At 40.8% G+C, this 15877-nt stretch overlaps 1 protein-coding gene across 1 annotated transcript in view; it reads right to left on the bottom strand.

The window, feature by feature from the left end:
- The window catches only part of adarb2 (adenosine deaminase RNA specific B2 (inactive)), an 833327-nt gene that overhangs the window by 105160 nt on the left and 712290 nt on the right, over positions 1 to 15877 (bottom strand). Inside the window, exon 5 of the mRNA XM_051929335.1 lies at positions 732 to 900. Within this exon, the coding sequence (XP_051785295.1) occupies positions 732 to 900 (169 nt within the window). The remainder of the gene's footprint in view (positions 1 to 731; positions 901 to 15877) is intronic.

Consider the following 15877-nt stretch of genomic DNA (forward strand, 5'->3'; position numbering starts at 1 on the left):
CTGTAGTTGGTGCAATTCATGCAATCCCCATTCTCTTTCTAGATAGGGACAACGAGTCCCGTTTTCAAGTCAGTTGGGATGATGACTATTGCCCAAATGGAGGCAAACATTGCTTGCAATGCCAGGAGGACAGCCTTACCACCAGCCAGGAGAAGTTCACCCTGGATACCACAGATCCCTGCAGCCTTCCCTATCTTAAGCCGGTTCACCACTTGTGCAATCTCAAGTGAGTTTGGGTGGTTCACAGCTAATTGAAGGATCAGCCTCAAGAACTGTGGACGGACCCAGAGATGTCCAACATCCTAGGATGAGGATCAGCTTTAAACAGTGTGTGTGCTCTGTCATACAGCTCATGCCTGTTCTCCCTCAATTCATGCGATTTGTACATGCCATTCCTATAGAGCAAATGCTGAATCAAAATAAATTTTGTTAGAGTTAAAACCATCAGCAGAATTTTCTAGTCTATTGTTCTAATTCTCTTACAATCATAATTAGCAAGATCTAACTCAATTGATGATAACAATAAAAAATGAAATTGTCAGTATGAATAGTGAAATTTACTTTGTGTTCACTACAGCAAACATAACATTTATTATTACACAAAATTGAATTAATAGCTGGCTCATCAGTTAAATAACAGTGAATTACTTAATTTTTCAGATTTAAAGACACAGTTTTCAAAATTATATAACAAATCATAAAAGCGTTAAGGTGCCTGAATAATCTTTTACCTTAACAGCAGCTCCAGCTGAGAGTAAAGGAATCGGACAAAGGCTCTCCGTGCAACAACTTCAGCATGGCAGTCATTGACAACAAGTCCCTGGTCGCTGATATATTCGCCATTAATACATTTGGTGCCAGTTGAAAGTGCAACCACTTGTGCTTGTCTGATGTCTAAGCCTGTTAAAAATAAAAATATTCATTCATTGATGTTCTCAACCCACTTCTTTTTTGTCAAAGATGTAATGAAACCAGACTTTATTCATGTAGGGACTGGCTCCTATACACACTTCTCTTCCACTTTTGCCTTTCATGTGCTGCCTGTGCCAAACCAACACCTTCATATGCCTTTCATTGCTTTTTAACCTTGTCTCTCTGTCCGTTTACTTAATATTAAGGCAAGTGTTTGGAGGGTTATAGAATTTTAATCAAATATTTTTAATCAATACATGATGTTTTTTACAATTTAATACAAGTATATACTTAAATGAAGTAGTAACAATGGATTATTAAAAGAAAAAGAAAAGGGACTGAAGGTAACTAAAGAGTTAACTAAATGTGATTTATACAGTAGCTTAAGCACATGAGGGTTGCCTCATCTTAAAGGAGCCATGAATTTAATTACTAAGGCTAAAATGAAGTAAATGAGCAATGAACACCCCTTTAAAAAAAGAGAACAAACTAGTTAAAAAGTCCAAACACGCCTATTATGAAACAGCAATAAGATCTGCACCAGCATAAGGTTTGACAATGGCTCTGAGGATTTCATCTTGGTACTTAACAACAGTCAGAGTAGCATGGCCTAGCATGCGGAGGTCTGTGCAGCCCTTAAAGGTCATGCCTCCCCAGACCATAACTGACCCAGCACCAAGCAATTCATGCTGGGTGATGTTACAGGCTGCATAACATTCACCATGGCATCTCCAGACTCCTTCATGTCTGTCACAAGTGCTCAGTGTGAACCTATCTGTGAAGACAATGGGGGCCATTGGTAGAGCTGCAAATTGTGGTATTCTCTGGCAAATGCCAATCGAGCTTCACAGTGATGGGTTGTGAGAACAGGTCCCACTAGAAGATGTCAGGCCCTCATGCCACCCTCGTGGAGTCTGTTTGTGACAGTTTAGTCAGAAACATGCACACCGAGTTATTTTGTAGGGCTCTGGCAGTGCTCCTCTTGTTTCTCCTCACAAAAAGGAGTAGATACCAGTCTTGCTGTTGGGCCCTGTCCAGCTCTACTCGTTTAATGACCCATCTCTTGGTATCTCCTCCATGCTCTTGAGACTGTGCTGGAAGACACAACAAATCTTCTTGAGATGGCACATATAGATAATCAATCCTGGAGGAACTGGACTACCTGTGCAACCTGAATCGGCTGTAGGAACTTCCTTATGATACCAGTAGTGAGAAACACACTAGCAAAACCCAAAACCAGAGAAGAATCAGTCAGGAAGGATAAGGAGAGAGCAATTGTCTGTGGCCATCACCTGCAAAGCCACTCCATTTTTTGGGGGTGTCTTGCTGTTGCCTCTCTGATGTCACTCTCATTTACACCAAAGCAGGTGAAGTTGATTCACAATTGCTTATTCTTCCTAACTGGACAGACTGATCCCTGAAGCTGAACTGACTTGGTGATAGACTGTGATACTGTATATATAGATATAAGGAATTGTTACACAGTTACGCAGTTACAAGAAAATAACCAAAACATAACAAGTAACAACTAGTGCTAATATATATACACACATTTGAGATTTGTACAAAGAAGAATAATAACCTACAATAATAATAATTCAGAATTTGGCAGCATCCCTGCAGTAACAGAATTCATAATGTTTAGAGCTCTCTAAATAAAAGAATTCTGAAATCTGTTCCTCGTTATTCTTGGAAACGTAAGTTTGTAGATTGATGGCAATAAGTGAAAATTTGGAAAAGGATATGGCCAATGTTAGACAAAATTGAGATGGTCTTCAATCTGACTTGCGTATAATACAGCTCAGTGACAAAGGTTTTCTGCAAACCATCACTTTTAATGCTAATTTTTACAATGTTTTTAAAATAGTTTATATTCTTAATACTAAGGATGCCAAAACAACACATAAAAGCAACTGTGGCAAGAGATTAAATAGAAGACTTATAAAAAAAACTGTCATAATGGTTTTGAGCACTTTTAAAGAGTTCTGTTTCCTTAGAAACTATAGCCATTTCTTCCCCTTCTTACAAGTTTGTTCTGTGCTGAGATAAAAGGTTAGACTATTATCAATGACTGTATTGCTCCACCACGGCCACACTTTTTGTATTATTGTTGAGAGAAGGGGAGGAGGGAAACACCTACAATCTACAGGCATATCCTCAGTCTTAAGAGATATTTAACTGCAAAAAAGAACAGTGACACTATTGAACAAACCCATCAACAATACGCATGTCCTTGCTTATCTTGTTAAAGACTCAAAATAACAAAGTTGCCTGAAAATTTCGGGATACGCCTGTCCTTGTATGAACTCTGCTTTCATTTGTGTACAAGATAATGAGAAGAGGGGGCAGACAGCAGCCTTGAGGAGATCCAGTTGATAAGCTAAGATTATCAGAAGAACAGCCATTGACACTCACCCATTGTGTTCTGTTAGTTCAAAAGTCCAGAACCAACTCCATCAAGTTATTCAATCAGAATTGACCAATCAGTTTGTCCATTAAAATGTGGGGCTGAATTACTTACATTTACTTATCTGGTCGGCCCTTCATCCAAGGCAACTTACAACATTTGAGATACAATTGGTTACTGTTCTTTTGTTTTTTTCCAAGTGGAGCCCAGGCAAGTTGTTCAGATTCATTAATGGGATTTAAAGTCCAAACCCTTAACCACTACATAGTACTGCCTGATTTTATTCAAAGAAGACTAGAAATCTATAAAGAGCAATTTTTCATGCTTTTTTGGTCCTAAAGTGACACCTCCACACCAACACTTTGCTCATTATTAAATACTAGCTGTGTAAACCCATGCTGTAAAAAGCCTGGGCTCCTAGAAACTATTGAAATCGTCAGAAAAAAAATTGAAATGAGGAGTCAGCAGTTTCGTTTTGCGGATGTGCTCGCCTCCCTTGTGTATCAGCGGCTAAGCGAGTTTCTCTCTCCTCTGAGGTTTTGTTTTGCCGATGTGCTCGCCTTGCTTGTGTATTAACAGCTAAGCGAGTTTGTCTTTCCTCGGCAGTCTCACTTTGGCGACGGAGTCACTTTTTTTTAGCTTCATGCTGTAGCCTCGTACTTCTTTCTTCTTCCAACTTGTTAACTTGGGGCCACCTTGCCAGCTCTTTGAGCTTCATGCTGTAGCCTCGCACTTCCGTCAGGAGAGAGACAGACACACACTTCCATGCGTAGACGTTTATATATAAGATACTATATATGACATAATATGATATATTTATATGCAACATAAATATGAGTGTGTTAAATAAAAGTCACAAGAAAAAAACACCTATACATGTCAATTTTATACTCGGATACACTTAAATGTTTGCAGTCAGAACAATATGAACTTGTCGCTTTTCTTTGGTCATGAAGCACATTACGTAAGGAAGTGCTATCAGTACATTGTAAGTCATTAAAATATCACTATAATTTATGCAAAATATAAGGCTTGCTTATCAGAATCACAGTAGTAGTTATTTTCAAAATTGTATTTTTCTAACTGTCCTAGGTTCTGCTACAGTAAACTCTTCTGTTAAATTCTCATAATTACCACTCTCCTAGTTCTTTTTCAATGGAGATCATATCCAATACCTTCAATCTCTCTAGAAGACATAGTTGTTTTTAAAAATAAATATGTACATAAAAATATCAATGCACATACTGTATATTCCATGTGAACATGTGGAAGACACTGTTTAATAATAAACACTGATGTCCTTTTCTATCGAAGGTGTGGCTCTACACGCTGCCCTCTCGCACCTGGAAAAGCCCAACACCTATGTTAGGATGCTCTTCATTGACTGCAGCTCTGCATTTAATACCATCGTACCTAACCAGCTGATCAAAAAACTATATGCACTAGGACTTGCTCCGTCCATATGCAACTGGTTACTAGATTTTCTCACCAACCGCCCCCAGTCTGTCAGGATGGGCAAACACACATCCTCCACCCTTATCCTGAGCACTGGTGTGCCGCAAGGATGTGTACTAAGTCACTCTTCTCTATGCACTCTTCACCCATGACTGTCAACCCATCCACCAATCAAACATTATTGTTAAATCTGCGGATGATACGACTGTCATTGAGCTTGTAACAGACAATAATGAAGCTGCATATAGGGAAGAGGTTCAGAATCTGACAGCATGGTGCAACACCAACAACCTGGTCTTAAATACCAAAAAGACCAAAGAAGTTATTCTGGACTTTAGGACCACTAAAAAGACCAATCACTGTCTGATAACAATCAATGCAGATGCTGTGCTGAGAGTTTCCAGCTTTAAGTTTCTAGGAGTCACCATCTCAGAGAACCTGTCCTGGGCTGACAACAAATTGGCTATAACAGGCAAAGCACAACAACGCCTCTATTTTCTCAGGAAGCTAAGGAGAGCTGACCTCCACCAGAAGCTGCTGGTTAATTTCTATAGATGCACTATAGAGAGCATCTTAACTAACTGCATGATGGCCTGGTACAACAGCTGTACCAAGTCTGCTAAAGAAGCCCTTCAGCGGGTCATAAAAACAGCAGAGGCCATTACTGGGACTGAACTGCCATCACTCGAACTCTTGTATAAGACTCGCTGTGTGAGAAGGGCCAAAAACATTCACAAGAACAAAACTCATCCTGGAAATTCTTTGTTTGAGCTCCTCCTGTCAGGCAGACGCTTTAGGTCAATCTGTGTACGCACAAGCAGACTAAAAAATGGCTTTTTCCCATCTGCCATAAACATTCTGAAATCTGAATCTCCTCAGTCTGAGATCATTTTAAATTGAACATGTGCAATAAGCTATATTGGTAATGTGCAATATACTAATGTAATACAACATATAATATGTAATGTAATATTCATTAACGGGCGGCACGGTGGCGCAGTGGGTAGCGCTGCTGCCTCGCAGTTGGGAGACCTGGGGACCCGGGTTCGCTTCCCGGGTCCTCTCTGCGTGGAGTTTGCATGTTCTCCCCGTGTCTGCGTGGGTTTCCTCCGGGCGCTCCGGTTTCCTCCCACAGTCCAAAGACATGCAGGTTAGGTGGATTGGCAATTCTAAATTGGCCCTAGTGTGTGCTTGGTGTGTTTGTGTGTGTCCTGCGGTGGGTTGGCACCCTGCCTGGGGTTGGTTCCTGCCTTGTGCCCTTTGTTGGCTGGGATTGGCTCCAGCAGACCCCTGTGACCCTGTGTTCGGATTCAGCGGGTTGGAAAATGGATGGATGGATATTCATTAACAGGTGCAATAATTTATGCTGCTGTACTTTGAGCAATAATAATTTGCTCTGGTTACTTGATCACTTAACACTGTATATGACATATTTGGAATTATTTAACTTTTCTTTAAATGCACCTTGGGCCTGTCACAAAAAGTAATTTCGTTGTGTTACACAATGACAATAAAGTGCTTGAACTTGAAACAAATGTGGCCCAACAGAATATAATCATTTAGAGTGTGCCTTAAACATGTACTTTGTCCTGTAGATTGCAACTGATATGCATGTGTGTGTCAGGTTTGCCAGTCAATTTGACAAGTGTTCTCACATTGTGCTGAGCTCAAGTCAAATGAAGCATATATGTGGAATTGTATCTCTCAAGTTGTTGATCAGGTTCAGCTTATACCTTTCAAAAAACTCAATTTTCAAATTGCCACAGGCACATACAAATAAGCAACTGTGAACAAGTCAGTAACTTCAGTCTCATTTGAAATCAGACTAAGAAAACATTTACCTAGTTCACAATGGAGGAAAGAACAGCAAAAGGATCAGTTAATAGCATCCCACTTACAAACCTTATTTCAATTTCTTGCACACTGAACCCACCTAATCCATGTTTTAATGATCACACAGTGCTTTTCTGCGGCAGAATGTTCAGCTTAATCAGATTCAGCTGAAGGCCAGAGACTTGAACAGCACTCTTGCTGCTCAAATACAGGGCCCAGATAAAAAGGGGGACAGCCCTGATAAGAAGAAAAGTTACCTGATGAAGTGTTGGTGAAGGATGCTTTGAAAATTTCTTTTACTCAGGGTTCTGAGAAGAAAAAGGCTACAATGCATCCCTTGGGATATTGTTAAAGATGGAAATTTTTAAAATAAAATGAAATGATGTTCACAAATGAGCAGCAAGCTGCTGGAGCACAGGGCTTACACCTCAGTTCATTTACTCAAGTGGCAGGCCCATTTGCCAATATATGTTTGGTACAAGTCTCTTTGACTATCAGCCTCATTTGCTTGTATTTTGTCTGTAGTCCCATGCATCCATTATTAGCACAAAAAAGTAAATACCGAGCAAGAATAAATAATATAAAGAACTATACAGAATGTTCAAACCTGTGCAGATGTGATAAGTGGTCAGTGATGCTGTGCTAATTTTAAATAAGTAATCACGTCCCACAAAGTGCTTGTTCTAGTCGGCTACAGGTGGGTACACGAACGCGCTTCGCTCCAGGAACAGATAGGGAAGTGCCTGCCTGATTGAGAAGACATGTGCGAGTACATACGTTAGGAAGGTGCCTCATTAATTCCTTGGGAGGGAGTGGTGAGTGCAAACTTGTGCCCCATTAGAAGGGTCAGTTTAAAAGAAACATGCATGGGCTGAGGGAAGAATGAAAAAAAAATGAGACACAGAGAGAAATTCGTAAGAACAGCATCTTTGAGAGAAGCAGGACAAATCAGGCAGTGTCAGTGCGAGGCAGTGCGGTCGTAGGTCCACGGAGGAGCAAAGGATTGCTGTACTAGGGTCAGATTGTCCCCTCTGATTAATGGTTGAGGAGTGGGAACGATGAAGTTGGCATCCTACCCTAGGGATCCGAGCTACTCAGGGATGGGAGAAGGAAGACGGGAGGACACCTGACCCTGAGCGGACTGGCCACTGCCATTTGGAGGCAGCTGAAATGGTGAGGGCTGCGGCTGCTTGTGTCTCTGCTGGCTGAGTGAGCAATGGGTGAGCCAGGGAGACGAAATTGGAGAGGTGATGAGCTCATCTGACAGACTATGAAGGATCCGATGGATGTTTGCTTTAATCTTGTTTAAAGCTGGATTGTAAACTCACGGACCATCACTGTTTCTATGGATTATTTACTTAAAGAATAGAGCACTGCACTTTTGAACACTTTTTGTTTTGATTGACTTTGTTTTAACAAAATCTCTTAGCACTTTGCACCTACCCCTTGCTATGTGTGAGTGTCCTCATTTGCTAGGCTGATCCCTTGGGTACGTTATTGGTGATAGTGTCTTTAAAGGACAACATAGACTAAAACTATCTTCCTCATAAGCATGGACTTAATAAAGATATTTCCATCAGTATGAGTATCACATACAAAGCGAGAACCAGGTCAGCACAGATTTTTAAACAGTGATTCCAGGTACCCCTGGAATATCAGTATCCCCAGGAAAAACGTATAGACATAAACAAGCTTGGTGATAATGGAAAAGCATTATATCACACCTGAATTCTCAGTGAATACATCGTTTTGACACTATTCTTAAACATCAGAACACTTCTCTTTTGGTGCCTCCACCTTTAATTTAGGGTTAAGGTTAAGAGGTTCAACTTTCGACTAAAATCCTACCTGAGATGTTGAAAGCACTGGACATTGTTGGGACAGAGTGGTTAATGCATCTATTCAGTGTTGCATGCAAGGCAGGTAAAGCACCCTTGGAATGGCAGAGTGGTGTGGGGTTCTTCAAGAAAGGTGATCAGATAGCGCATTCCAACTACAGAGGGATCACACTCCTCAGCCTCCCAGGTAAGGCACATGCAAGGATGCTGGAGGGAAGAATCCATTCAATAACTGAGTCAACAATACAGGAGGAACAATGTAAATTCCTTCTTGGCTATAGAACAGCAGACCAGCTCTTCTCTCTGGTGCAGTTTCTGGAGAATGAATGCGAGTATGACAGCCAAGTCTACATGTGGCTTGTAGATTTGCAAAAAGCATATGACTAGTGTCCAATGGTATGTGGTGTGAGAGGTTATGCAGGAATATGGGGCTGCTCTGACATGCAATTCGTGCTCTATAAGAAGGCAGTGAGAACTGTGTCAGAATGCCTGGTATTAAGACAAATTTGCACACTGTGAGCATCGGACTCCATCAAGGTCATGTCTCGTCACCACTCCTGTTGGTTTTCATGGATAGGATATCAAGGTGCAGCTGAAGATGTGAGGTTGTCCACTTGAGGAGGCAAGCGATAGCATTGTAGCTTTAGGAGATGATTTTTTCCTCTTTACCTCATCTAATGTGAGCTTTGGCATGCACTCATGTGATTCATTGCTGAGTAAGATTCGATTTGGATAAGGATCACCACCTTCAAGACTGAAGTAATGGATCTCTCATGGAAAGGAGTGAATTGTTTTTTCCAGGTGAAGCGGGAACAACTGCACTTAGTAGGGGAGTTCAAGTATCTCAGGATCTTCTTCATGAGTAATTGAAAAAGGAAATATGAGATTGATAAGCAGATTGGAGTGGCAGCAGCTATTCTGTGGGTGCTGTACCGGTCACTGGTGGCGAAGGTGAAGTGGAGTCTAAAGAAAAAATTCTTGGCTTACTGGTCAGTCTACACCCCTGACCTTACATATGGTCATGAGCTGATGGTAAGGACCAAAAGAATGAGATTGTGAGTGCAATCTAAACAAAATTTCTTTGCATGGTGGCTGGGTGACTATGTGGTAGGGTGAGTAGCTCAGTGATTTAGGAGAGCCTTAGAGTAGAGTTGCTGCTCGTCCAAATTGAGAGGAGTCAGTTAAGGTGGTTTGGGCATGTTGTAAGGAGGGCCCCTGGGAGACTTTGGGCACGTCCTACTTGGTAGAGACTCTGTGGCAGACCAAGGACACCCTGGAGGGAATATAATCCTAGGCTGGCTTTAAAAATGCTTGAATCAGTAGCTGGAGACAGGGAAGTTTTGGCTGACCACTTTGGCCTTTTCCTCACTGTATTTTGGAAAATATTCAAAAAATATTATTTTGCACCATGTGCATCCATTTGATGTATAGTACTCTCTAGCTGATTTTACCATTTTCTAAAATATATACTTTTATACATATGCAGCATGTTGTTTTGTCCTGTGCCTTAGTACAGATAGTGCTACGCATTGAAGACATTTTAATAAAGATCAGATTTAAAAAATACAACAAACTGCTTACTTTCCTTTCTAAAAGCTACTGTATAACAGAGGTCTAGAGAACATTTGGTAATTAAAGAACAAAGGACTGTGGCTTGGTCTGCTCCTCACCCTGCTTAACTGTACTCTCTGCTTGTACTGGTAGAATCTTTTTATCTCTGCAGTGACAGGCTACCATGTTTTTTTCAAGTCCCCAAAGGCACAAAGGGCTCAGAAAAGTGGTATGGATCATCTTGGTAATGAAGTGTTGGTAAAAAAATATATATCTTTCTGATAATACGGTATTACTGACTTTCCCATTCCATTCTATGCAATCAATTTAAATTTACAAATTTCATTGTGATACGGCTGGAACATGAATGTGGAGCGTAGCAACATTTCCAGGTGTGAAACAGAAACATCTCTTTTAATCATCTTTATTGCCTCATCCCCCAAAGATTCAATCAATTTGCTTCTCACTGCTTGTTAGTCTGCATTATGAATGATAAGCCTTTGTGTTATCAAGAATCAGAACTCATAATCCTCACAAGACCTCAGCACCATAAGGGTCCATGGCTTTATTGGGTACGTTAATAAGTTGACCAGTTTTTGAAAAGCTTCAAATAAGCCCAGACAAAGTAAACCATAAGCCTTTGATTGACGGACCACAGATTCTCTCTCTGTAAAGTGAATAGCCAATCAGATGAGCGAAGAGCACTGTCCCTGTATAAATTTGATTGCATCTTCTGTTTTTAGCTTAATGAGGTCAGCAGACAAGCATCACTCTATCTACTGTATGGCACAATCATTTACTGTCCTGCAGAATACCATGTTAATAGTATAACTTATGAATCTCTATGATATTTCACATCTTATTTCTCTCTGCAACCAAATGCAACATTCTGACTTTTATATATTTCAAACATACGAGCTCCTCAAAATAAAAAGCTACTGTGTTTTTCCAATTAAATTCGAATTATAACACATTTCTTCTCTGCTCAAGCGGGAACCAGACATCCACAGCTCTTTGCTCCAAGGTTTACTGGTTTTGATAAGTCGCTGCCAAAATTGCATTTTTCCAGCTGTATAATAGAAGCACTGCTTCACGCAAACCTCTCCCTGGTCTGCATTTACAATTCCCTTTGACAGATGCAAAATGGTAAACTCTTCAGCATTTGTAAACAACAGTTTTCGGCAGAATTTTCAAAAATATTCTGATAATTTGCTTAATGAGAAATATTTTTTTTTCTTTTTACACGCATGTCTGATAAGTGTGCAGAAATGAAAACCACAAAGGCCGTAACTTACATTTAACTGACAGTTAACAGACTGCCAGTTTACTCTACATCCTTGGGAGATAAATGTCAAGAGTACAAGGCAATCCCTTTTGGAAAAGAGTGAGGAAATTCAAATGCCTCACAGTGTGCCTTTCTCTTTTTTTCTTGGGAAGACTGAAAGTATCCAGATGAAACCAAGCCTGGCAAGATCCAAGGAGGCTACAGGATGTGGTAGGGCCCAAGAAGACCCTACCAGAGTGAAAACCAGCACATTCAGCTCACTTTGGAGCCAATTAAAGAAGACTAGCACAATGAGCTGACAGTTCATTTCTGTCTCGTAAACAAAGGAGAACTCTGCCTTGAGCTGCACTCTGAGTTTATTGTGACAAGAGGGACCCTAAACCTGTAAGGTTAAAGGTAAATGAAATGCTTGAAGCCACTTTTTGGTGAGTTTAGTGTACTGTTTATAAGGACTGCTTTCTGAAGTGTTGGGTCAAAAATGTTAACCCGGTTATGAAAACACAAAGCACCCTGACAGCTCTACAACTCAGATGGCCATCTTTTTCCCAAACTGACTGCAACAGCTAGTCTTTTGGCAATGCTTGTTTAAAAGCAAATGCTATGATGTTTAAATATGTACTTGTTATGGGAATAAAATAAAAAACGTTTTTACCAAAGACAGAAAATAAAAAAAATAGAAGGGTTGTAAGGGTTGCAAACTGTTCTTCAAGTCCGAGGGTTTAACTGTAATTAAAAAATGTGCAGATGAAAAAAACACTTATGAATTTTACAACGCCTTTAAATGTGTCTTGGATCCATAAGACTCACTGTTGCTCTAATCTGATCTTCCGACAGCACTATGTTAATCAAGGACAAGCTTAGGATTTTCAACGATGTGCTGAACGTTTTCATGAACTACAGAATCAAGTCCATATGTGATAACTCTGTTCTTGATGAACTTCCCAGTTTTAAAATAGTTTCTGAGCTGGATGAGCAATCAACCTTTTCTGAAATGTAGTCAGCAGTTCATTCATCCATCCATTATCCAACCCGCTGAATCCGAATACAGGGTCACGGGGGTCTGCTGGAGCCAATCCCAGCCAACACAGGGCGCAAGGCAGGGACCAATCCTGGGCAGGGTGCCAACCCACCGCAGGACACACACAAACACACCCACACACCAAGCACACACTAGGGCCAATTTAGAATCACCAATTCACCTAACCTGCATGTCTTTGGACTTTGGGAGGAAACCGGAGCGCCCGGAGGAAACCCACGCAGACACGGGGAGAACATGCAAACTCCACACAGGGAGGACCTGGGAAGCGAACCCGGGTCTCCTAACTGCGAGGCAGCAGCGCTACCCACTGCACCACCGTGCCGCCCCATCCATTATCCAACCTGCTATATCTTAATTACAGGGTCACGGGGGTCTGCTGGAGCCAATCCCAGCCAACACAGGGCGCAAGGCAGGAAACAAACCCCGGGCAGGGTGCCAGCCCACCGCAGAGTTCATTCATCACTATATATAGATAATCCAACGTCTGTCTGTCTGTATGTCTGTCCGCTTTCACAAGAGAACTATCCATCCATCCATCCATCCATCCATCTTCCAACCCGCTGAATCCGAACACAGGGTCACGGGGGTCTGCTGGAGCCAATCCCAGCCAACACAGGGCGCAAGGCAGGAAACAAACCCCGGGCAGGGCGCCAGCCCACTGCAGAGTTCATTTATCTCTATATATAGATAATCCAACATCTGTCTGTCTGTCTGTATGTCTGTCCGCTTTCACAAGAGAACTACTTAACAGATTTAGATCGGGTTTTTTTCTATAATTTGCTTGAACATTCCGGCTGATTTTGCAACTTCTGTCATCAGGCTAAGTATCATAGTTCACTTGCAGAAACGATTTATTTGCACTAATCTGAGACAGATGCTGCAGGCCGAGGGAAGCGCGACGTCAGGAGTAGGGAGCTGGGTGGGGCCCTCCTCATTCATGTGCCAACCTCTGTTTGAGTCGGTATACCTTTCGCCACGTTTTGGACCGTACCTTGCCCCTACTTAGCTAGCGATACCTGTTTGTTTATTGATTTTGAAAGTTTGTCCTGTTTCACTACTACGTGAGCAGAGCCACAGGGGATTGCTAGTATTAAATAAAAAAGCCCCGGCCAGTATTGGAATTCCCAGCAAAATTTACAAACATGGTAGTGATATGATTATTGACAATATTCATGCATTTTTTACGATCTGTTGGGACAAGAAATCTGTCCCTGATTGCTGGAAACATGCATTGATCATCATGATTTGGTTTAGAATGTTTTAGGGAGATTGTTCTGATTGCAGTGACAATCGAGGCACAATCGAGGCATTTCTAAGGATGATGTTGCTGGTAAGATCTCTGTAACTGTAATTGTAGTAAGACAAGATTTGCAAAGCGTGTTTCATGAAAATTTTACTATACTACCAGACCCAAAAGACTAAGGCGGGGGATATACTTAACATTACGTGAGCTTGAAGATGCTGCTGCTACACAAGCAGTGTACTGACTGTACCTGAATGTGTACTTTTAGTAAATCTGGAGGATTCCACCACATGGCAGGTGAGAAATCACCATGGTGAGAAAACAATGTCTGGTTTCGCTGTGTTATGAGTTCAGGAAAGAAAAATGTTAGAAATACAGATTCTTTGCATTATGATGCTGTTGTGAAGGTACAAAAAAAAAACGACAGAAGAAGATGGTATGTGAGACCTTTAAATGTATTGCGTCATTACGACAGGGAATATGCGATGCTTGTGTTACCTATGCAAGAAATGCATGAAGAAAACACCATTAAGACATTCGCATCTCAGCTTTTAAGTTTGATGATTTGCTTCACTGCATCAAACCATGTATCAAACATATTGATCCTGTTGGCGCTGCAAGCCTGCCATCACATGTTGCTGACATCACATAACAAAACTTGAACACACATGCCACCCAGATTTTTGCTGGTACTGTAACTCATGCACACATTGTGTTCATTTCTGATGATGTGCTCAGAGGTTGTGGTAAAAAAAATATGCTGGAAATGCGTAGCAGCTATGAAGTATGCGTATAAGCATTCTGAGCGTGAAGTATAAGCCGGCCCTAAGATGAAAATCTACAACTAGCAGACACCAGAATATTGAAATTAAGACTAACTTACTATACTTTGTCACACACGTGCGCATGGGAGGCAGCTAAAGGGCTTGAGTGAGGGCAATTCTGAATCTGACCGGGATGTGGCAGAGTGCACTGACTCTTTTTCTCGCTTTCCTACAGACCATTCATGAGAAGTTCCACCTGGCCCTGTTGACGTCACTTCCGGGCACGAACTTATAGAGGAAGGCTGTGCCGGCTCCGGCCCCCTTGATGTCACGTCCGGGCTCAAGCCTATGGTTGAAGACTTTTCCATATCTGGCCCCTTTGACGTCACTTCCTACTCTGACCTTTAAAAGCCTCCACCTTTTCCCTATTCCCTCAGTTCTGTTTTGGACTCTATTTTGTGCACATCAGTGCTATTATTTATTTGAAACTTTGCAGCCAGGAAACCAATTATATGGGTGGCTGCCCCAAAACTTCTTGATGAGTTTGTGTCGTTTTTGTGACAACTTGTTCAAATCTAAAGAGCTACCAGACACCAGAATATTGAAATTAAGACTAACTTACTATACTTGTTCAGTGATCAGATTCTGTATCTGACAAAAGGGCCCCTGTACTGTTTTGATATTTAATAGCGAGTCTTCATGATTCATGATGCAAGAAACCAGACAACATTCCCTAGCAACCTATTATTCACCTATAGCACCTTTAAAATGGCAATGTGACACACTTCAAATTTAAATTAACACAAAGAAACACAATTTTAACTAGTATATAAGAACACAGCTCAAAAATAAAAATGGGACAATATAAAAAAATTATCCAAAACACAAACAAATTAAAAAAAAAAGAACCCAGGGCTGTGAGAAGTCCTAGTGTAAGACTTTTTTCTTTTAAATACTATGCTTCATTCACCCAATAAAGGCACCTCTAGTTCTAACAGATGCAAAATAAATTAAGAAAATGTGTTACTGGAGCACCTCCATATGGTCTCGACAAATAACAGAATTCTTTTCTATTACAGTTAAACAAGGCTCGAGAAGGTAAAAAAAAATAATGGTAATTGGTGTTAAATTGCTATTTAAGTCCCATTTGCATTAACATTCATTCATTTTCTAATTTAAAAACTCTGCTTGCTTTATTACATTACGGCAATACTTAAAAAAAAACTAAAGAGCTGTAAAGAATACCAAAACTGTAGAATGTGTAATGTGAAGTGCCTCAAACAAGGTTAGAAGGTGCCCCTACTCTTTAAGTTGAATATAGTAAGGCTCCATGTACTCTCTGTATCAAGCACTTCATGTCACATTCACCTCATAGTAACTGCAGTAAACATGAATGACAGCTGCCCTTATTCTGTTATTTCAACTTGATAGATATAAACTGTAGACATATTTCCAATCCACAGTAGTTTTTTATAGATAAACACAGAAAACAATCACAGAAAAACACTGTAAGAGGTTTCCAGTCTGATTATCATCCCCTAGTTATGTCA

This window comes from Erpetoichthys calabaricus, chromosome 6 (genome assembly GCF_900747795.2).
Source record: "Erpetoichthys calabaricus chromosome 6, fErpCal1.3, whole genome shotgun sequence".
NCBI lineage: Eukaryota > Metazoa > Chordata > Cladistia > Polypteriformes > Polypteridae > Erpetoichthys > Erpetoichthys calabaricus.